The sequence below is a fragment of the Diceros bicornis genome, chromosome 14, assembly GCF_020826845.1.
Source record: "Diceros bicornis minor isolate mBicDic1 chromosome 14, mDicBic1.mat.cur, whole genome shotgun sequence".
Classification (NCBI taxonomy): Eukaryota; Metazoa; Chordata; class Mammalia; order Perissodactyla; family Rhinocerotidae; genus Diceros; species Diceros bicornis.
Genome location: NC_080753.1, coordinates 8,873,866 through 8,899,101, shown reverse-complemented (window position 1 = coordinate 8,899,101; position 25,236 = coordinate 8,873,866). Strand labels below are relative to the sequence as shown.

The 25,236-nt window shown below is 35.5% G+C and overlaps 1 protein-coding gene across 9 annotated transcripts in view; it reads right to left on the bottom strand.

The window, feature by feature from the left end:
- The window catches only part of KHDRBS2 (KH RNA binding domain containing, signal transduction associated 2), a 552,762-nt gene that overhangs the window by 356,560 nt on the left and 170,966 nt on the right, over window positions 1–25,236 (bottom strand). For all 9 annotated transcript variants that reach the window (XR_009221966.1, XR_009221967.1, XR_009221968.1 and 6 more), the window contains one exon: window positions 12,727–12,843. Coding sequence is in view for 6 of the 9 variants with exons in the window: in XM_058554086.1 (XP_058410069.1) it covers window positions 12,727–12,843 (117 nt within the window). In the remaining 3 variants the exon portion in view is untranslated. The remainder of the gene's footprint in view (window positions 1–12,726; window positions 12,844–25,236) is intronic.

The following is a 25,236-nucleotide window of genomic DNA, read 5'->3' as shown; positions in this document are numbered from 1 at the left end:
GTTTAATTTTACAGTAGAGGATAAAAGAAAAGAGAAAGCAGAATTTTTTTGGAACAGCCACAAGAGACTCACCACTAAACTGTCAGAGCTGAGAAATGGGTAATCTGCTTTAACATCAGATGTGAGGGAGGAAATGAAGACTTAATATCACCACTCCGGAGCACCAGCAAGGAAACAGGGCTCCCGCAGCATCTGTTCAGTCTGATGGAATTCTTTGGTGAGTACTCCCTTACAACAATATCATCTTCTAAAGCATCAACCCTAGAGTGTGCAATTCTTCAGAGAAGGTTAAATTTTCCTCTCAGTTATAGAGTTTTGAAAATGCCACTGCTAATTACATGAAAATATTAGACACTTCACGAATCAATTTGGTAGAACTCTTAAAACTGATGCAGATGGCTTCATTTATCTAACAAATCTAATCTCTCCAACTAGGGAATCAGATTCTTCAGTTTGCTTCTGAACTCTGGGATCCTATTTTAGGGCATCACTGGAAAAATATTCTCCCAAACCTTAATTTAGAAATGATTATTTGCAGAATGAAAAATGAATAACTAATAAAAGAGTCTTTCAAAGAACTAATAGATGTTACTAACGTCAAGTAAACCATAGCAAAAATCAGAGAATAAATATACAACTGATACATTAGGAGTACTTCTTTCTAATTTTCTGAAAAATGGATAACCTTGTGATAAATATATTATATTGATGAAAAAGATGATATAAATGTCTTTGTGCTTTAACTTTTGATGAATAATTCCCAAATTCTCCATTGTGAATTCATATATCCATACAAAGATTTATATGTGAGTCTTGATAGTTTTATACATAATATACAAAACTGGAAACAATATAAATTATCATCAAAAGAAGAATTGATAAACAAATTGTGAGTAGCCACACAATGGAAAACTTCTCAGTGATGTAAGATAACAAACCATGATACACGCAAAAACACGGATAAGTCTCTAAAGCATTATGTTAAGTGACAGAATATAGGAATAAGTCTATTTACTGTATAAATCAATTCAATAAATTCTAGGAAAAGGCTAAATGATAGCAACGGAAAGCACATCAGTGGTCCCCAGCAACCAAGGATGGAGTGAGGCCCAGAGGAAATTTGGAGGGTGACGGAAATATCCTTTAACTTGATTGTGGTTATACAAACATGACTATATATATTTGTACACTTAAAAGTGGTAGATCTTTATATATGTACGTTATACGCTAATAAAAGTGAGGGAAAAGAATGTAATGATCTGGCCCTAGCAGTCTTAATAAAACCAATGCTTAGAGGAAAATCTGCGCTACAATGACATTTTGGGCTGATAATTTTAACAATAATATATAGCAATGTGGAAGAAATTCTGTATTACACGTGCAGTTAAATACACTGTGATTGATTTTCTATCCTATAAAACTGTACAGCGATGAAGAAATGAGAAAAACTCTCTCCCCCTAAATAGGAAACTCTGGGCTCTAGAGACAGGAAGATTCCCCAGAAGAGCCCCTGTTGCTCCTAGTTTTCCCCTGAGGATGTGGCTAGACCTGCGAGTGGTTACCCCACTTCTCTGCCCATGCTATCACTAAATGCCGATGCTGTCAAACCCCAATGGACAGCTGCTGACTTAGCATCCTAGGCAGGGTGCTCCTTCCCCCTTTTCCGTCCAGGGTGCACACTGTCTGTGATAAACAGGAGAGGACGGATCATGGTGTTTTCATAAATAAATTACACCTAAACTACTCAATTTTATAGAGGCGAGATCATGATAAAGACACATGGTCAACTCAATCTTCTATATCCTCTAGGTAATTTTACGTTATTTAAAGTAATTTGGGTCTATTTTCTACTTATTTATCTTGGGTGTAATCATTTAAGAAACATCAAGAGGAAACTTAGTAAAGTCTATGTTTTCCAATGTTATGCTTCCTTGATACTAATATGCCAGTTAAAGCAAGATATATTCATGAAGCTGATCCTTCTGTTCACTTTTTCTTTTTTACATCTAATAATTAAATATTTCCTAGTAATTTCCCAGTAATCTCAGGCAAATTACTTTATCTTGGGCAACAATATATTTGGGTTATAAAAATGAATGAATTAAACAATATCTTTACCTTTCCTGCCAACTTTAAGACTGTATAAGCCAATTATGTGCATGTGTATGTGTATGAAATGGAAGCACGTATGTTATACCTCCGATCAGTTGAATGAAAACTAACACAACTTCACATCACCCTCATAATATTAAGGGTTGCTCAAGTTTAATTACTATGTCCCAGATTATTATGTTAAAGTTATAAAATTGCCAACAAAACATAGTTTTGCTTACTTATATTATGAAATCTTCCTTAAGACAAATAATAATCATAATAAAACTTCCCACATACTTTCTTTTAAATTATTATCATTATTATTATTAAATAAAGTGTGGAGAAAAAATTTTAATCTAAAATGTATAGAATTGAAATCTTAAAAATATTAACTAAGGGGCTGGCCTGGTGGTGTAGTGGTAAATTTCACACGTTCTGCTTCGGTGGCCCGCGGTTCTCAGGTTTGGATCCCAGGCGCAGACCTACACACTGTTCATCAAGCCATGCTGTGGTGGCATCCCACATACAAAATGAAGGAGGACTGGAACAGATGTTAGCTCAGCGACAATCTTCCTCAAGAAATAAGAGGAAGATTGGCAACGGATGTTAGCTCAGGGCCAATCTTCCTCACACACAAAAATATATGTATATATTAACTAAGCACAAGGTAGGATATGCCTGTTCAGTTGACAGCTTACTCTCTTATTCTTTATTATTTATGCTCCTGGGTTGACAGGGGTTGACGTTGACTTAGACAAGTTTTATTTAAGTAAATATGATATTGGTGGTGCTGCGAATGATAGAAATAAAATATTTTTCAAAACATACAAAAGGAAAAGGAAGCAGTAAGCCTACTATTGAGAAAATGGAAGCAGCAAATAGAGGCATTATAAGTTTAGAAATGTGAACATTTAAGCTTTTGAAGACATTCTAAATTCTCTAAATCAAGGGTCATACTTTGTTTGCCTTTTTTAATTTTTTTAACTCCAGAGTGATGCTAGATTAGTAGCTGTTAGCAATTATATACCTATAGAGTCTAGGTGATTTCTGATACTTAGATATTAAGAAAAAAGTACATGAAAGTGTTTCCTGTATTGACATTTGGTATGCTCACTTCTGTAACTAGCTTAAGGGCTGGTGACAAGCAGTACCGGAAAATTGGGGACACAGTTCACAGAGAATGCCTTGTGAATGGCATTTCTGGAAGTGTACAATACACTGTGCTGGCTGCAAAAAGTCAAGTGGTGAAATCAGTTGTGTTCATAGCAAAATAGGTAAAATTTCATTTGTGTCCTGGGCATTTCATCTTCCTCAGTCTTTCTGACTTCACTCTTGGTGAACCAACAAATACAGAAAGCAAAAGTGAACTCAGTAATGTTGCTATTTGCTAGACTGAAGAGCTGGTGACTTCTTTGATTTTCTCTGGGCTCCGTGTAGCATAATTAACTATAGCCAGAAAACAGAGCTCACCACTTTTTAACAAGGGTTCCAAGAGCTCAAACAAATTTTCAAGTATTCGTGACAACTCTACTCAGCTAAGAAAGGATTCAGATATATATATCTGATGAAACTAATATTCAACTTTTGAATGACTTGTGAAGTTAAAAAACTAATAAGGAGAAAACAGAATACTGAGTCAAATAAACATCACTGCAACTAATGAAATCCAGACTCTAAATTAGTGCCAATAGTGCACTTGAATCAAGTGCAGGATTTTTCTCTTGAGCATTCCCACTCCAGGCCCCTTATCCTCTTAACTGTATCCCCAAATTCCCCAAGCTGTGCTGGAATAAGGTGTGCAAGTTTCTCTTCAGAGAACATGGCTTATATTGAGGCCAATTTTCAACAACTTAAACATTTAACAGCATCTTTCTAAAAATATACAAATAACAACCTTTTCATTAAATCTTTCTAGAAGATTAAATATCATTATTATTTGATTTTTTAGATAACCATTCCCACTTGGTTTGACACTAAAACTACCCATAAAATTAAAAATGTATTATTTCTTACAATAAGCAAATCAAGATTATTTAAGAAATTTTGCTTCTAACATCCAATTCTCTTGTTAGAGCAACGATTTATTCATATGGGTGTACTGGACCCATATATTCATTTGACCTATTATATAGATCCAATATATTCATTTGGTCTATTCACATGGGTCTATTGCTTTGCTTTGGTTATTCATATGAGTCTACTGGAATTTGGAATATGTGGGCAAAGCAAAGATAGGATCCAATTTAAAAAAATAAAGCAAATATTACTATTTAAAAATACATATAATGAGAGAGAGAGGCTGCTAAATATATAATCTATATGCAGCACTAAATAATATAAAATATACTAACATATAAATGTATATCACTAAATTGAATCACCTTATGATTCTACTTAGAAATTCTTCTCTAATATAGGAAACGTAAAGAAAGAAATAATGTCAACGGGTACACATATTGCAGGTAATTTTGATGGTGCATGTATTGTATAACTTGATCCCATATCTAAATTCCAACATATACAAGAAATGTAAGAAATGACTGATGAAGCAACAAACTTAGTTCATGTTCTCAGCACAAAAATGCCATATGGTCCTTTCCTTGGCTAAGACAGATCTGCAATGATCTGATTTGGTCAAAAAGAGGGACTAAGAAAGAAAACCGTCCCAATCTTGGTCTGGGGCAGTACTTCCTGTCTGGTGCAGTCTACTTCCCCTTCTGGGATCCATCCAGCATCCCTGGTAAATGCCTGAGCACTTGCTTTGTCAGACTGTAGTAAAATTAAGAAGCCTTACAGAGAAATTAGAAGTACCTACCCAATTAACCTTGAGTCTCGTGACATTAAACCAGACATTCAAAGGTGCAAAGACCTTAAACCAGCTTCATGACTGGCTGAATACTTTTTAAGTAGAACGTTCTATTTTTGGTCTCTGCTCTCTTATAGAAGGCCTCTACCAAGAAAAAATCTTCAAAATGCCTTTCTTGGAAGCCTTTTCCCTTACTGGTAACTTGGAAATAAAACTTTGACGTGTGCTTCAAAAGGAGCTGCAAGTGAAAAAACAAACAATCAAAACACCAAATACACAAGCCCACACAACACCCCAGAAGTTATCAAAGTCTCTAGTAATTGCCATGAGAGAGCAGTAGAAACACAAGAAGAGAACAAATCTAGTATTTGGAAAATTGCTAACAATATTGAAAATCTTTAAATTTTGGAAATAAAGTAGTAGGAATGTGTTCCAGTTATCTAGTGTTGCATAACTAACCATGTCAAACTTAGTTGCCCAAAATAACAACCATTTTATTATGATTACTATGTGCATGGATTCTGTGGGTGAGGGATTTAGAGCACAATGGGGAAAACTTGTTCTGCGACCAGAGTCTGGGCTCAGATAGGAGACTCAAGAGCCTGTGATCACTCAAATGCCTAGAGGCTGGTATCAGTCTGGAGAGTTCTTGCATGTGTGGTGCCTGGATTGGGATCATTCAAAGGCTGGGTTCAGCGGGACTTTCCACTGGTACTTCTACAAGGCTCTCCATATAACTTTGGCTTCCTCACAGGGAGCAGCCTCAGAGTCGTCAGAATCCCTGCAAGGCAGCTTAGAGCTCCAAGAGACAGTGTCCTCACAAATGAGACAGCAGGTACACTGCCTGTTCCAGTCTACCTTCAAGAATCCTGAAGCAACACTTCCTTTGCAGTCTCTCTGCTACAAGCAAGTCACCAAAACTATCCAGATTCAAGAGGAAGAGAATTAGACCCTATTCATCTCTCTCTAAAAGAAATGCCAAAGAATCTGCAGCCATCTTTAGAACAGCCACACAAAGTAGAATTTAAAATATTTCTAAGACCTACCTGGTCCCTTTCTATATTGGTTATATCTCATTTGAATTTTGGTTGTAGTATTTTGAGGCAGACAGTACAACTCAGGACAAAAAGAGATAGGCCTTCCTCAGTGGTAGAAAAGAAAAGCACCATTATAATTCTGGCTTATAAAATGTGAAACATCTAGAAATTTCTGTCTTCATACATTGTACTCTTTTAATAGCTTGAGAAAAATTTCCTGCAACACGGCATGAGAGATCCAGATTCTGTGATTCCCTCATTTCACTCCTTGTGGGAAACAAGAGTGCTGTCCTGATAATGAGTGACAAGTGACAAAAGAGAAAAACTACTATACTGGTAACATTAAAAAAAATCTTTTTTGCATAAAATCCTTGGTTTATGGCTGAGACATTAGGCCTTGAAAGTTTTCAAACAGCAGGTCTTAATTACAAAAATTAAAATAAATTTTCCTAGCTGTGAATAAAATCAGACTAGATGAAATTAATGATTTAAAATAATATATAACTTTGATTCACAATGCATCAAAACATTGCTACCTCATGCTCTGTCATTGAAGCTTATGAAGCATTGAGCCTGGATAGATTTATGGTCTTTATTTTTTTCATTGTAAAGTCAAAGCAAGCTACAGTGAATGACAAATTATTTACACATAAAAGGGTTGGAAATGCTCAAGTGAAAAATTATTTCTCACTAATACGACATATTTCACTCTTCAACTCAAACCTAACTATTTTAATTGTTTGGTCACCTAGACTTCAAATATATCATAGGTTGAAACAACCTTGCATCAGTTCACCACTGATATGCAGATTTCATTGCATTCCCACAAAATGCCTATTTCTAATGCAATGTTCCTTATCACAGGTGCTACTGTTCAGGTGGGACATTTCAGTCTGTTACTCTAATTTCTCAGAATTTAGATCAGAGAAACAGAAAAGTAAATAACAAGTAAAATCCCATCTATCTGTAATTTATGACACGCTCCTTGTCCTTCATGAACTCAAGTGATATTTAAGCAAAGTGTTACGCTTCTTCCTTTATCTCTGGAAGTCAAGACGAGCTAGGCATTCTTTTCTGCACAGGGGAAGTTGAGAAAGAAATATTGTTGATCTACTGTGCAGTTTATTAGGGGCACAGCTAAAATTGAAATCAGAGTGTCTGCGTCTGGCTCTTGATTCTGTGGGATTACAAATTGCTTTGGTCGTTGGGGATATTAAAAAGTTGAAACAGCAGTCTATGTAACTGGTCCCAGCCTGACTGAGAGGGAGTGAGCCTGGCCTGGCCCCTTGAGGATTGGAGAGACTGCTGTGCTGTCTGATGTGCTGCAGAGCCCTGAAGCCAAACGAGAGAAGGATGACTGGTGTGGGGTTCACACCCACGCTGCCCACCAGGCTGCCACATCACTTTGAAGGGTTTTAGCTGATATTATTGTTGATGAAAATCAATCTTGCCATGAAATCAGAAAGGATTTACTGAAATACCCATCACCAAATACAGAAGACACATGATAAAAGAGAAACTGCACATGGTATTAGTACATCAAAGACAGCAAGGCCTGCCTCGAGAATTATCACACATTTTCAAATAAAACTCCACCAAACAGCTCTTTACTTGTAACCTATATTCACCCGCATGTTTTAAGACCACATTCTGCAATTCCAACCAAGCTTATTAACAGAAATGTCAAAATGCCTTTCAACACAACGTAATTTATTTGCAATATGACCATTTGTAGTTTCCATTTAAGGACAATGGATAAGTAGGCAAGAAATGGGCCTTCATGCTTCCTTGCTGTTTTCTTATTCTGATCTGGGTGTGCTCACCCCTTGTCTGATTCTCTCTAACCTCTCTAACCTTTCTTCTTGGAGATAACATGTTTGTTCCTCACTCTTTTCAAAGATAAGCCTGTAGAACCACTGCTTGCTCTGTTCTCCCTCAAAAATCTCTGCCATCAGCATCACTAAAAATAGCAAAACTCTATCGGAAACATCACTAAGTTACCCCCAAAGATTATTCAGAAGCAACTGCTGGTAAATCTGGCAGCTGTGTGGTTATTTAGAACAGGTGGCCACATGGCATATGAAGGACTTAGACTTTAAAGAAACTTCTGAACTGCCAGTTAATTTCCTGAGGTATTTTGAAATACTGCAAACATATTATATATTTTACTTTCTAGATTTCTCTAAGTATACCTTTTATCATCACAATTTAAGTTAGCTTCTGTTCAAGCATTCCTGGATGGTTTTTGGTAGACTGTGAGTTCACATATTTTGGGATCTGTCCAATGTGGGAATGATTTCACCAATGTAAGGTAGGATTTTGCCACTGGTGTTATCTTGGATCACTACACTCTATTTGATTTTGGTTTTGATTTTCTTTCTTTGCTTACAGTTATTGGCGAGGTATAATGAAACAAAAAGGAATGTTTCCCTACCACTGTCAAAAACAAAATAACACAAATAAAAACATTAAACTCATTAGAATCTTCTTACTTCACCAGACCACTAGAACTATTTTCTCTACTATGTAGTAAATTTTATAATGATCTTAGAAAAAATTCATATTATTCAGGGCCGGCCTGGTGGCGCAAGCGGTTAAGTGCCCGCGCTCCACTGCGGCGGCCCGGGGTTCGCCGGTTCCGATCCCAGGCGTGCACCGACACACCACTTGTCTATCCATGCTCTGGTGGCGTCCCATATAAAGTGGAGGAAGATGGGCATGGATGTTAGCCCAGGGCCAGTTTTCCTCAGCAAAAAGAATAAAAAAGAGGAGGATTGGCAGATGTTAGCTCAGGGCCGATCTTCCTCACAAAAAAAAAAAAGAAAAAAAATTCATATTTTTCTAAGGATTAGAAGTCTTACCAGATCTATAAAAACAAAAATAAATGAGTTTATCATTCTCTCCACCTACTAATTCAAATCATTGGTAATTTCTTAACTTTTTTTTAAAGAAAGTGTTACACAGATCAGGATGTTTAATTAAACCTTAAGCTTTGTGAGGACTTGAATCATGTCTAATTCTTACTTTCTAAACAGCATAATACTTCATCTACAGGTGAGCATATAGCAGATGTGTCAGAAATACTTTTCATATTTTGTCCTGACTTAGACAGCTATCTAGACATCTCCTTTCAGCATGTGGTAAAGATCACGTTTAAGACATATATTGTGAAGCACCTTAACAGCATCCCCAACACAGACAAACAATCTGCGTTATTTCTTAGAAAGGGGAGGCAAGCCAGTGATTGCAAACCAGGCTATTCAACAAGTTTGTCTGCACAGGCACCTGACTATGGGACTGCAGAGCAGGCTGCTGACCCAGGCTTTGCCTGCAGGTGCACAACGGGCACCTAGTAACGCTTCAGTCATTTAGTTATTTTATTATTAAACAGAATGTGAAAAACACACTTGCAGTTGTGTATTGATCTCCTTAATGCCTGCTGATATAAACTTTAAATAAACACACCTCATCTTTGTAGGCTTGAACTACCAAGACCATTCAATTGAATACAGGCTGTTTTTCATTTCTTATTTCAATGAGATTTGCTTCTGAACAAACACAAGACAAAAAGAGGAGATATCTCTACATCTTGAGACTACATGGCTCATACTGTAGTCACTGACGCCCTGAAAGTCAGCAAAGGAATCTCTCTCAATCTTTCAATCTCTCTGTCTTACTCTTTCAATCTTTTGGTTTATTCGCTCTCTCTCTCTCTCTGTTTGTATATGTGTTTATATGTACTTCATATATAGATAAGTATATACCTATATATGTAGGTACATACATACCATTATGTATACCATATGTAGGTAATACCTTATATATGTAAATATATAATATATATTTCATTCATATATACACACATACATATATTTATATATTTGTATGTGTGTGTGTGGACATATTTAGTTTCAATGCCTACTAGATATCCACATGGACATATTGAGTAGCTAATTAAATATATAAATTTAGAACCTAAGGAGAGATTGGGGGCTGGACACGTACATTTTGGGTTCTGAAGCACATAGATGGTATGAGTTCACGAAAGGAAGAAAGAAGTCTGAAGACTCTGGAAGAGGAAGGATCCAGTCACAAGGACTGAGGGGGAGAACAACAAAGAATGGATGAGAGCAACCGATCACAAATAGCATTTTCAGCGAGTTCTGCTATAAAGGTGAGCAAAGAAATCAAATGGTAGCTAAAAGGGAATAAATATAGTTATAAACAAAGATACGGCTACAGTTGTCATAAGAGTTATAGATATAGATATGGGTATAGATAAAGATAACGGATTCTCCAGCAGAGTCATCACACTTGGCATTCTCTCTTGGTTCTGATTTTTCTATGGTTGGTTCTGTCTCATTATCTAGCTTTCTACTTGATCATTGTATCAAATTATTTCTCACACCACCATTAACCTCTTTTCTCTTCCTCTGTTTTACTTTAATCCATAACAATTATCCATGCCTGAAAGCATAAAATGTATTTATTCGCCTATTTATTGCCTGTCTCTCTCACTGGAATGTAAACTCCAAGAAGAGAAATTTTTGTCATAATCATTACTATGAACTAGAAATATGAATTACACATAGTATGTCCAATAAATACTTCTGCAATTACGCATGAATATATACCTGTGTGTCTGTACATACACGTATACGCACATGTACTTCCACTGAAGAATCAGATGAGTTTTACTTATTTGTTAGAAGAATAAAATCTTCCTTCTTGTTGAAGTCATGTTACAGAGAAGCAAAATAGCAGCTTAGTAATAAATAATATAACAAGAATTTATTTTTATTTTAATCAAGTGTTTACCAAGGTAAAGTTTTTCATATCCACGTCTGTGATTTTATTTCAGCTGCGTGTCTTAACTTGGCAGTTAAGGTCTTATCTAGATCCTAAAAAATGCATTTTATAGTGCAATAAATTATTATCATTGTTGTTATTAAATGTTTTCATTTTCTTTCATTTTATAAAGGAACAATCAAAATACTCAAAGCATAGACAAACATGACGGAACACTGAAAAAGTAATCAATGAGAAACAGGATTTTAAGTAACAGGTAATATCAGTAAATTAAACCTAATGGAAAGTTAATAGAAGCAAATTTGTTTCCTAGTAGGTTTCAAATACTGATGCTGATACCTAAAATGCTCACAGGGAAAAAGGAATCCAATTTAAAACTTCATGAGCAGGAAAAAAATGTACAAATATATGAGAATGAAAAATACACACCCATCTGCTTTAAAAGACATGGAGAGACTACACAGAGGGTTCAGGTGTGCACAGTGGACGAGGACATTTCTCTGGCCTGTGGAAGTTTATAGTTTCATGAAAGAAACAGAAAACGTCAATAAAATATGTTAAGTGATAAGAGAGTGTTTAGCTATTATAGGAGTTCAGGGGAGCCCTGCTGGGGAGATGATGCCTGGTCTGAATCTTAAAGAATGTGTAAGAGTATAAAAGCACACAGTAAGAAGTTTATATTGTACGACTATGACATATCTGGAGAACACAACAAAACCAATATTGAAGAATATATGAAAGCACAGACAGATTATTATATATCAATTTCTCCTCCTATAGATAGAAAATCTAAATTGGTTTGTGGCAGAGGGCAAAAGCGTATCTCACGTCTAGATATTGGTGTTACCACCTCTTAAATACTTTTATTATTTCTTCTCAATGTATTCAGAGAAACTAGAGGCAGGAGATGGGCAAGAAGGTAGTCATTTCTGAAATTATACACAGTACAGAGTAACCAGCATTCGCCCAAAATAGAAGGCTAGTAAGAAGCATCCCTTTTGCAGCTTACAGAACTGACTGCCGATCCATTCTAAAACAGCACCCATATATAGAATTATTACAATTAAGATAAGATATTTTGTGCATGATACACTCACCAGTTCAGTCACATTTCTCTCTAAAGTTTCTCCATTTAAGATGTCACATTAATAGAACTCCTAAGCAATTTTGTAAGTAATTCCCATAATCAGAAATACACGTTTGAACACTTTATTTTTCATGGTAACATATCAAATCAGACAAGAATGGGCTGGTCAAATGATGCTACCATAACATACCCACCCTTCCCAACGAATTTGAAAAGATCCTTTTTTAATAAATCTCTACAAAGAGTTGTTTTTTCCCAAAACATTGAATTCCAATACATATAAAATTGCTATGACTTTATAAAATAGGAAAATGATATAGTCAGATGTGAAATAAATAATTTCAAACATCCAAGTTGATATATTTCTTAGCTTAGTGTTCTTTCAGGGTCAGGTAAGTTGCTTAATAGCACTGAAACATTTCAAAAATAAGTGGAATCCTCTTAGGTTTGCAGATAAGTATTTGAAATTGCTTCATGTAAGAGGATCAAAGGGAAATAGGGCAGAGAGATAAAATGAGAGAATGACACAATGGATGTGATTAGATGACACAGTTGAAGGAAGAAAAGGGATCCAGCCAGGGAATTAAAGAAAATGAACATGGACAGAAAGAAACATCTACAGAGGACACAGAAAAGGTGGCAAGAGTTGACAGTAATCTACACGAAGGACTAAAGAGAATAAAAAGACAGAATTACATGTTCTGGGGAAAAAAAGATTGATTATTGATATCTTTGAAAATAGAGGAGACATCAGAAAGTGTAACAGAGTGGTTCCAGAAGGGGACAATCATAGGAAATGATGGGAGAACAGTTCAGACGTGCGTGTAAATTTGGCTATCAGTGTTCCAGGTACCCTCCTGGATGTGTTAAACAACAAATTCAGAGTTCAGTACCTTCGCTTTATCTCTCATTGATCCTTTGCCCAGGATAGACATTTTAGCACCTGTTTCTTCCTGTAGCCTCTTCAAGGAGTTTCCTCTTGGTCCAAGCAATTTTCCCACAAAATTGAACTAGGAAACAAAATCAATAGAATGTCTGTTTTAAAGTTGAGAAAAGGAATAATTTATACTAAGAATAACTGATGGGTCACTGGTTTTTCAAGTTTTACCACGAAGAAGAGGGTTATGCCATTCACAGCACAGACACACACACTTACACACACACACACGATACCATTTCAGACCTCTAATCTAGGACCCATTTTAAAAAGGATGCCTCTTCCTGAAGGAATGCCAAAATGAGTAATATGTTGAACATATCATTTACTTATATAATCAAATAAATAAATCACTTATTTAAGAAAGAATTAGGGAGAAGCAGTATGATTTACAAAATTTCTAAAGGCCTTTCCTCTCCAATCAGAATATTGAAATAAAAAATGATTTTAACATGTCTATGCACCTTCGAAATTACAAAAGTTAATATTCTAAGTTGATTTTTAAAATAAAATTTAATATTCATGTTTGGTAAGCATTGTCTGTGCCCATAACACTCTATTCCAAATTTCATGACTGGGAATAAAGAGATTCAATTATTCTTCAATCTTACATTCGCTATGTTAAAGAGTTATTCTTAGTATCAGCAAATAAAACACATCAACACATACAAAAAGTTTAAAACACTACAGATAGAAAATATATACCAAACAGTTTGTCTAAATGAAAAATTCTGGGGGGTATATGCAATCTATTCATTCTGAAACATGGTTACAAACAGGTGAACTAAGAGCAGTTATCAGAGTACGTTGTCAGCTACCAAAAGGAACGTTACCAAACCAAATGACTCAGGTAATCACTCATTGATTAACTTACAAATAGAAAGGGTTTAGAATGCACCAAAAACTATGTTGGTTGCGTTAAAAATTAACTGCCTTCTAAATCAGAGTGTTTCTGTTTGTTTTAATCCATAGTCACACAGTTAAGAAACACAACATACATAATGGTGAAAGACTAAACGCTTTTGCCCTAAATCTAGGATAAAGTCAAGGATTCTGTTCATACCATTTACTCAATATTGTACTGGAGTGTGGATTGCTGTACCTTTGGACAAGTAGATAAATGGAACAGCATAAAGTTCAGAAAGACCACACTTAGATGGCCAATTGATTTTCAACAAAAGTGCCAAAGCAATAAAATTTGAAAAGTCAAGTCTTTTTAACAAATGGTGCTGGAAAAATTGGATATTCATATGCAAAAAAACAAAACAAACAAAAAAACCTTTTTATATCCTACCTCACATTTAGGAAACCTTATTTTGAGATCTATTACAGATCTAAACATAAAAGCTAAAATTATAAAGATTCTACCAAGAAAGCCTACAAAAACGCCCTTGCAAACTTAAGCTAAGAAAGGTTATTTTTAGGAAGCGAAGCAAAGAGCGCTCACTAAAACTTTTGCTGATCCAAAAACCATTAAGTAATTGAACAGACAAGCCACAGACTGGTACAAAAAACTCCCCCCTGCATACATCTGGAAAATGACTAGTATCTAGAATCTATAAAGAACTCCATAAGTCAATAATTAAACACATACACGCACATCAGAACTGCTAAAACTAAAAAAAGACCAAATCTTGATACGGGTGTGGAACTACTGGAATAATCACTGTTGGCAGTTTAAAATGATACAACTACTTTGGAAAGAAGATCGGCAATCATTTATGAAGTTAAACATGGAGATTCACTAGGACCCAGCAATTCTATACATAAGTATTTAACCAAGAGAAATAAAAGCATATGTTCAGAAAATGACTTGCACAAGAATGTCCAGGACATTTTCTTCGTAATCACTAAACTAAAAATAAACCAGTGCCCATCCAAGGAGAATAGATTAGCAAGTTTATACACAAATAGAAAGGAAATAGTCACTGATTGACAAAACAGCATGGATGTATCTTATAGACAATTACGTTGAGTGAAAAAAGCCAGATACAAAAGAGTATATCATATTAGAGTCCATTAATACACAATTCTAGAGACAAAAACAATATATGGCATTAGCATTCATAAGAGTGGTTGCCTGTTGAGAATAGGAGGCTGAGGTTGGACTGGCTGGAAAATGGCATGAAGAAAACATCTGGGCTGATGGAATTGTCCTATATTTTGTTGAAAGTATAGTTATATTTTTGTCAAAACTCATCAAGCCGCACACTAAGACCTGTGTATTTCACTGTATGTAAATAGTACTTCAATTAAGAATGGGAAAAAAAAGTTAGAAGGTTGAAAACTCGTACAAATATTTAAAAAACAATATCATAATGAAACGTCCTACAAAGGAAAACTAGTCCCGGGAGTTGTACAGAAGAATCTCACTAGACTTTTAAAAAATATATCATTCCAATCTATGCAGATGTTGGAGGAGGTCATTGAGAGGACCTCTCATTGCTGGTTGACCCGCAAACTGGACCGTGGCAATCAGAGGCTCCTCACCCCTCCCTAGTCCCTGGAACTTACATTCTACCCACTGTTCTGGCACTAGGAGCCCCGTCAAGGATGTAGCCTTGAGAGAGTGTGGTGTTGTTGAGACCATCTGGACTGTATGTGTGACTGAACACTGTTAGGCGTCTATATAAACTTTTAAGATTTTGGCGGATGGGTGCAGAGATTTACTCATCTTGTGGTGCTCAGGACAAGTCTCATATGCAAGTTCCTTTGCTTATTAAACCTGCCACCTACCCAGCTGGGCTGGTCTGCCTCCATCTTCAGTCTCTTTCTGCCCTCCATATTCAGGGGCCAGTTTCAAATTTCACCCAGGGAACTCCCAAGGTTGAGAACCAACAACAGACTACTCCAGAGAAAGAAATGTGGCAATATCCCCCAAATCACTTAGCAGGCTAGTATAACCTTGATAGCAAAACCAAATCAGAAAAGGAAATTTATAGACCAAATCCACACATGCAACAAAACCCACTCAACAAAACAGTCACATCACCAAGGCCTGTTGTATATAAAGAAACATATGATGGAGTTGTGTTTATCATAGGCACACAAGTAATTTAAGATCCATAATCCCTAATTGTAATTCACCTGTTAACAATGGAGGAAAAAAGCCTAAAAATAATGTGATAAAATTATATCACATGAGGGGAAAAATGAAGGAAACTTCCTTAACCCAATAGGTTTCTACTCAAAACTAATAAGAACACTATACTTAAATAAAATAATATCAAAAACAAGGTAAAGATGCACATTCTTGATGTTCTATTCAACACTGAAAATTCAAACCACTGAATAAGATAAATAAATGTTATAAATATCAGAAACTAAGAAATATAATACCATTCATAGTTTATATGATTATATACATAAAAAGCTTAAAATAATTTCAGAAAAATGATTAGAATTAGTAAAAGAGTTTAGTAAGACGTTTTATACAGAATCAATATAAAAAATCAATTGTGCTTTTGTGTATACCAGCAACATATAATTAGTAAATGTTTTTTTAAAAAGAAAGGCCATTTTTGACAGCAGTAAAAAAAATAGATTTTCTAAGAATAAATTTAATTCTGTACGATCAAAACCTTTACAGAGAACATACAAAATACATTAATAAACCATCAAATGCATATAATAAATCAAGAGACAGATCATGCTCATGAATAGGAAGTCTCAATGTTATACTCATTATAGTATATCTCAATACAGATTTCTAGGATTTTCAATTATATCTATAGATTCAATGCAATTCTAATTACAATCACAATAGGATTTGGATCAATTTACCAACTGGTTCTAAAATTTGTATGAAAAGGTGAAAGTCCAACAATAGCCAAAACATTCAGAAGCAGAAGAATAAGTTGTGGGCTATTCTTATCACACACAAGGATCTGTTATAAAGCTGTATTAATTATGATAGTGTGAAACGTGGAGGCCTGGGGCACAGAAAACAGAGTAATGGAATCCAGGATCCAGAAACAGACTTGTGCCTATGTTAAACTGATACATGATACAGGGGGCATTACAGATCACCAAGGCAGAATAATGGTGCCCTAAAGATGTCCACGTCCTAATACCCAGGATCTGTAAATATGTTATCCTGCAAAAGGGACTTTGCAAATGTGATTAAATTAGGAATCTTGAGATGAGGAGATTATCCTGGATTATCCAGATGGGCCGAATGTTCTTAGAAGTCAAAGAAGGAGCAGCAGAGTCAGAGGTTGGAGTGATGCAATCGCTGGCTTTGAAGATGGAAGGGGGCCATGACCCAAAGAATAACGGCAGCTTCTAGAGGCTGGAAAAGTCAAGGAACAGATTCTCCCCTAGAGCCTCCAGAAGGAGTGCAGCCTTACCAACATCTTAATTTTAGCCCATAAGAGCAGTTTCAGACTTCTGACCTCCATAACTGTAAAATAACAAATTTGTTGTGTTTTAAGCCACTACGTTTGTGGTAACTCTTACAGCAACAAAAGGAAACTAATATACTAAGGGAAGAATGAACTGCCTAATACAGAGCATAATTGGCTCTCCATAGTAAGATAAATGAAACTGCTTTCTATACCATAACAAAAAATAAATAAATATAGATGGATTATAGACTTAGGTATGAAAGGAAGACTTTTAGAATTTCTAAGAGAAAAATATAGGGAAATAATGCCTAAGAGCTCTAACACAAGACATAAAAATACGCTAACTGTAAAATAAAAGTTTGACTAAAATTAGAAATAGCTGTTCATTATAATACACCACAAAGAAGGTGAAAACGTAAGTCACAAATTTGAAGACTATTTACCTTACATGTTATCAATAAAGCATTACTTTATAAAAACAAGCATAAATCTGTAAGGCAAAGACAAAAAAATTAATAGATAATGAATAAAATTACAAATATGTCATTGAAGAAAGAACAGAATGGCAAAAGAAAAAAGTATTAAAATTTCAACCTCATTAGAATTTAAACAAAAATCAAATTAAGACCACAATGAGATATCATTTTACACACACTATGATGGTAGAAATGAAGAAGTCAGAAACCACATACTGTCCAGAATGTGGAGCCACAGAGACTCATGTATTCTGCTTGTAGGAACGTAAATAGAGACAACCATTTTGGCATTTGTCTTGTAAATCTGTAAATGCATTTAACCTATGTCTCAGCAATCCCATCCTAAGCATATGCTCAGAGATCTCTTAGCACATGTACAAGAATATTCAAAGTCTCAATGCTCGTAAGAGCGAAAACAATCAGAGACAAACTATCAATTCAAGAACAGTGTGCTGTCAACTGACACCACACCAACACTTGTCTATGTCCCAGATACACTTCCCAGATCCCCTTCCACATATGCTTCTCTTTGTGTTGGATTTTGTCAATGACAGGAAGTTGCACGAGATTTGGAAGGTGGACATAAATTGGAGTCATTACCCTTGGCAGGTCATGGTGGTCAGACCTGGCTGCTTTACTGACCTCTACGTGAGCCCCCACTCCGTGGATAAGGAAGCTCCATAGACCTCTCCACAAGCTCCCAGTTCTAGGTCCTGGCAGGCTTCAGGCTCAGATCTTCACTGCTCAAGGGTAGCAACTTTCGTAAGGTCCCTACTCCCATCTCTTCCAATAGTCATGTTAGTCCTGAACTATAGATTATAACCATTATAAGAGAAGTGGATTCTATTTTCCTATCAGAACCACGACTGGTACAATTGAATAAGTAAATTGTGACATAGCCATAATGGAATATTGTGCAGCGGTGAACATAAATTCCCAGAAATATATGAAATCTCATTAACAAATGCTAGGAATAAAATTTTGAGTGAAAAATTCAAGCTCTAGACATATGACCCTGTTTTATAAAACTCAACAACAAGCAAAATTAAATAATATTTTACTTCTGAATATACACATAAGTAGTAAATCTAATCCTCAAAAAACATGTAATAATAAACACAAAATTCAAGGTCTTGGTAACCTCTGGGAATGAACAGTAGGGAATGTTATCAAACGGAAACATACAGGTGGTGTCAAAGTAATAGGTAATATTTCAGACTTCAGTTTAACTTAGGGGTTCATGAGGATTCACTTTATTTTGTTTCACATTCTACATGAAAATTACACTATTCTTTGAACGCACTGAATATTCCATAACTTTTAAAAGGAATCAAATAGAACAATTCCAATTGACTAAAATTTGACTGAACTTCTCTTTAGTACTCTGTTATAGACCCTTCTGCCCCTTTACTAGTAATAGTAAAACATCGAATACAAAAATACCAAAGCACTCAAAGTGAGGTCTCCACTGGGAATGCTAATGACTCTAAAAGGAAGAGATGGCATTTTACGCCTTCCTGGCTGAGGACAGGTTATTGACAAAATGTATACGTAGTTCCTACTCTCAGAAGTTTCTGTTCTCTGCCTTGATTATTGTGACGTTTCCCAACACTTCTATTTCAACACAATAGCTTTACTTCTAACCAATGACCACCTTGAAAGCAAATTGTCTTAAAGCTGTAAGACAGACATCTTTAATTCTTTCACAAACCCTACGTTTTGAAATAGAACACAAACATCCAACAGAATGAAGATGTTGTATAATCAGAGATTTAATTTCACAAACTGATGGAAAGTATCTTTTATGAGTAACATTAATTATAAACATTATTTTAAGCAAATAGTCCTTCTTGTAAGGTGTTTTTAACATTTATAAATGTACAATCTACCATTTGTTTTTGGTAACAGGTATTTATTTACCAAAGTTTAAGTGTGCTTATGTGATTTTACCTCTTCCCTAATATCTGGAGTTTTTGGAACCAACACTGAGGAATGGCTCAGAGGACGTTTTTTGTCCAATTATTATTTGAATAAGTAAAATGCCCCAACATCAGTGAATAAGTAGACCATGAGGCTCAAGAGCATGGTTCTGCAGCCAGATTGCATGGGTTTGTAAATTCACTAGCTGTATAATTTTGGCTATATTACTTAACTTCCCCTAAGCTTCATTTTTCTTATCTGTAAAATGGAAATGATAGAGATAATAATACATGCAAAATAAATGCTCAATAAATGTGAGTTGTTATTATTACATGATTATTATTGATTCAGTAGATTGTAGCAGTACCCGACATGTATAGTGAAGTTTGATGTTGGTAACCCTTATTTTATTTTTATATTGTTAATATTTGTATATTTATTATATATTATCATCATCATTATTATTATTGGCTACTATTACTTGCTAAAATTAACATTTTTTGAAGGCTCACCATGTGTCAGGCACTGTGCTAAGTTCTCTATATGGATGATCTCACAGCAAGTGTGTGTGCGGTGGTGAGAACTGTTACCAAGCCCCTTCTCCCAAGGCTGCCTCCACTGTAAAGGATGGCGCTTCCATCCGAATGCCCACAAAGAACACTTCCAGACTTTCTTTCTCCTCCTTCCTCACTCTGCAAGAGGAATTTTTTCATGAAGGATCAGATACCATTTCTGTTTGAGATTGTGAAACATCATACATAATCATGAAGTTGGTTACATATTTTTGATGTCGTGGTTAGTTTTTGGAAATTTATTTTAAAATAAATTCTGAAAATAGCCAACAAAAAGTTGTTCTAAGAGGACATTTTTTCCTCTGTTTGCATCCTATATTCAGTGCCACTACGAACAAAGCCAACTGACATATTCATGACAGGTTCACTGACAACAGTTGGTTCTAAACTTTTCCTTAAAGCAAATCTCTTTTAACACAGGAAATAACTCAAACAACACACAGCGGTGTCTTCCATATTTAGCCATAATTTAGTAACCTGGGAATCTCTAAGATTCTTAAGGCTCAATAGAGTGAACACAGCTGTGTTTTCAGTATATTAAATATCTTCAAATAACTTGAAAGTATTTTATCCACATATGTTTTAAGAAATTAAATTTGTGTATGTCAAATTCATTTATGCTTAAGCCATTGAACAGTTGTTTTGTAATAACTTTTATATTCAGAAAGTCTTTTGAGTAATTTTAATCAGATTTTTAATTTTTTTCTAAGAGCAAATATTTAAATCATGTCAAGTAAAACTAACCAAAAGAACACATTTCAATAGATTTGTAAAGCAACAAAACATAATTTGTTGCAAAGCAAGTGTTTATCATAAAACTAGGGATATTTTAAGAAAAATATTTTAGGGCCAGCCCCGTGGCTTAGCGGTTAAGTGCGTGCGCTCCGCTACTGGCGGCCGGGGTTCAGATCCCAGGCGCGCACCGAAGCACCGCTTCTCCGGCCATGCTGAGGCCACGTCCCCCATACAGCAACAAGAAGGATGTGCAACATGACATACAACTATCTACTGGGGCTTTGGGGAAGAAAAAATGAGGAGGATTGGCCATAGATGTTAGCTCAGAGCCGGTCTTCCTCAGCAAAAAGAGGAGGATTAGCATGGATGTTAGCTCAGGGCTGATCTTCCTCACAAAAAAAAAAAAAAAAAAAAAGAAAAATATTTTAGGGATATTTTTAACGTAGTAAATGCAAGAACAGTTTAAAATCAGGTGAAAATAAACTTCAATAATATTGGGCATACATATTTCTAAATTTACCAATTCATTCTCTAAGCATAGGATACCCCAGGATGTCTTATCTATAGTCTCCCAATTTACTCTTTCTTCATGATTAATACATTTCCTCATGGTTAATAATATTTCACCAATGCTTGTATGAAATAAATCTTCTATTTTCACATGTGGCATTTTTCTGGTTACATGTTTATAAACTAATTCCAGAAACTCTGTTCCTTCTCAAACAGAAGAGGCAATTCATCTAGTCTGATTGCTCTTTTTGTGGGCACTAAGATTACAGCTGCTTGGTGATGAAAGGGCAGTGTTGACACTAGGGCCTCTTGGGGAGAATCTCTGAACCGCCAGTCTCAGCTGCCGGCCTCATCTCATTCTTCCTCTTTCATACAACACAACTGGACTTGAACCTCCTCATTTCTGGATCATCAAATTCCTCTTGTCCTCACATCTGTTAATATCTGAACACTATTTTCATCTCCATCCTATTGCTAATTTGGGGATGAATCCTCTTCTTAATCAGTAAGAATTCACAGAGCTGCTGTTCTGTGCTTTGGGAACTCAACATTAAATCAACTTTAGTATTTGACCCTTATGTTTGTTGCTATTAAAATAAAGTAAAGCAATTTCGGGCAGATTGCACAAAGAGAAACCACAGTTGCAGATCAAAAAATATTCTTCTTGTATAAATACACTGGAAAAGACAACACATCAGGCACTCACCTCAGTGATCATCAAAGAACATTGGTGAGCAAGGGAATAGAGTTTTATTCTATTGCAAAAATATCAAGCTATGTCTGTAGAATTAAATAATACCATTTGGAATTTACATAGGACTCTATCAAAGAAAACCACTTTCAATCTAACAAAATAGACAATGACGAGTTTTCAAGAAAATAGGAAAGAAAAATAAGAATGTTTTAGATTAACCATTAAAGATAATATGAATAGATTGTCATAAACTAAATTTTATTCAAAAAATATATTTATATAAAATCGAGGATGGACTCAATTCAGTTACTCACTAGGCACATTGGTTTAGCATCTAGAATTTGTGAAATGTATAGAGGATATAAAGTGAACCAGATATACATACTGCCTTCAGGAAACTTACTCTCCTGTGGGAAAAAAGAGAATGTACATAAATTATTACAATTTTAAAAAGAAACTGATAAGTGCCATAAGAGAAGTACACATTAAGTGCTACGAGAATTCAAAGGAAGAAGAAATGGCTTCCACGTGGGAAAGTTAGGAAGTTTGGCATTTTTGCTGAGGCATGGAGAGAGGCAGGGACATAAAAGATCTCCAAAAAAGGGAGATTGGGAAAGATGCAGTGGAGTGGGGAGGAACTAAAGATGGGGGAGCCCATCAGATATTGTTTGGTGTAACCTTGATAAAGGATAACAGGAGATAAAGTAGAATGGTGGTCAGAGAAAATAGAAGAGGAGACAAGCTGAGAGAGAGACTGGTGGTAGCCTCAACAAGACTTCAGTTTATTGAACTGGGGATATATGAGGAGGGAAGAGTAACTTAGTAATCAAAACATATTCTAGGGCCGGCCCCGTGGCATAGCAGTTAAGTACGCGCGCTCCACTGCTGGCGGCTCGGATCCCGGTTGCGCACCAAGGCACCGCTTGTCAGGCCATGCTGTGGTGGTGTCCCACATAAAGTGGAGGATGATGGGCACAGATATTAGCCCAGGGCCAGTGTTCTTCAGAAAAAAGAGGAGGATTGGCATGGATGTTAGCTCAGGGCTGATCTTCCTCACAAAAAAAAAACAAAAAACATATTCTATACCCAGAGGATTGAAAATCTATTGTATCATTAATAAAATTATGGAAGACAGAAACAAAAGTTTTAGAGGGAAATTTGAGATATATTCAATTTGAGGTGCCCTCCAAATGGAGAAATCTAGTAGTCATGTATGGATAGACATTGAGAGAGAACTTTAAGATGAAAATATAGGCCTAGCAATTTTCCACACAGGAGTGCTACTGAAAATCATGAAACTGCTAAGGGAAAGGGATAAGAAAGGAAAGCCTTGGAGAGAAACTTGAGGAACACTTCTATTTAGAAGAGAAAATAAGGAAAAGGGGCAAAGGACTAGTTTCTAGAAGAATAAGAAAGAGTGAGGAGAACAGAAGAAAGAGAGATTTTTTATAAATCCCTTAATCCACAAATGTGTAACGAGTGACAATTATGTACCAAGTATTGTTCTAGAAATGTAGGATTCCACAGGAATAGACAATTGGAGTCATTAGAAAACTTTTCCCGGGAAACAGCATTTAAGCTGAGATGTGATATGTGGGAATCTGGGGTGGGGATAGAGGAGGACAGTTCTGATGGAGACTTTCCAGGCAGAAGGAATAACATGTGAGAAAACCCCAAGAGCATGACAAATTTGATAAACCTAAAAAAATTCACTTCGAAGGTCTGAGAAATGGGGCTGGAAGAGAGATATAGAGAAACTATTCAGGTACTTATCGACCCTGTTGAGAATTTTGGTTTTTAGGTAAAAACAGTGTAAAGCAACTGAACTTCTGAACTGGAGATGGGTGGGGGATGGCTGGGAAGCGACCTGCGGCATGAGTAACCTTTACTTCAAAAGCATCTTTCTGACTGCAGCGTGAGGAATGGAAGGACTAAGCAAAGAGGGGGAGAAATCTGGAAGCAATGGTTTTAACAGAGGCTATAGATGGAGGTAGCCTAGAGTTTGAGAAAAACAAACTGTTCATTGGATTTGGCAATTAGGAAGAATTTTGATTCTGTGCTAAAATAGCAATCATGACAATATATTTAATCTCAGAATTTACATAACATTTCCAAATAAAACAGTAAATGTCAACACATATATGAACTAAGAGTTTAAACAGAAAGGCCTACCAAAAATATAAAAAGCAATTACTCTTGTTTGCCATAAGATCCAAAATTCCCATTTGAGATTGCTCTCTTCAGAGGGAAATTCTTGAATCTGAAGGAAGTACACATAGTTAGAGAAGAATCCATTTCTACCAAACATAAAAATGTGGGTCCTTTAAAATGTGTTGATTGGGTGCATCTTATGCTTAATCAATATTTGTCTCTGAAGTTTCAAAATAACATGGTCTATGTCAAAATCACACTATATCTTAGAGAATGGTAATATTTTACAGAAATGGCAAAGGAACTTGAGAACGTACTGATAAAAATGATTGGGCATGAATTTTAATAATATAAACAAACAATTCATGTCCCATTCGTTCTGCCATAAATAATTTTTACTATGTTTCAGCACTTGTATGTGTGAATCACATTTTCCTTTCATAGACAACCAAAGAGCCTTTGGTCATGTTTTAAATGTTTTTCATCCTGTGTGAAGCATCCTTAAATGTCTACTGAGCCACATCTTTGCCATATTTATACAACTCTACGGGCATCTTCTACAATCTCAAGTTATTCTTATTTGAAAAGATTCATTTAAAATACTATTATTAAATGAAAAGAATCACCTTTAATGAACAACCCTAATCTTAATTATAACCATAGCTCAAATCCAAACCCTAATTTGTCCAGCATGTACAACTGTCTGAATAAAAATGTTTCTAGAATACTATGCAGATGAGATTGCCACAGTCCTTTGTAGAGGTAGATGATTAAATTTTTACTCAGTATGGTGATATGTAGGTACATAATTTTTTTATCTGCATTTTTGCACTTTTAATACTTAATAGATACTTCTTAGGCCTTTCAGATAGGCATGCAAATAACACCTTAATGTCAGCAATATTCTATATTTTAGAAAATTAAAAATATTTAAATAAACCACAATGGTGTCATCATATCAAATACTAAATTTCTAAAGTAAATCTTTTATTTAAATTTCATGTAAGTCTCTTGTAAACTGTTTACATGTCCAAATTAGAGATGTTCATTCTCTACAGGACT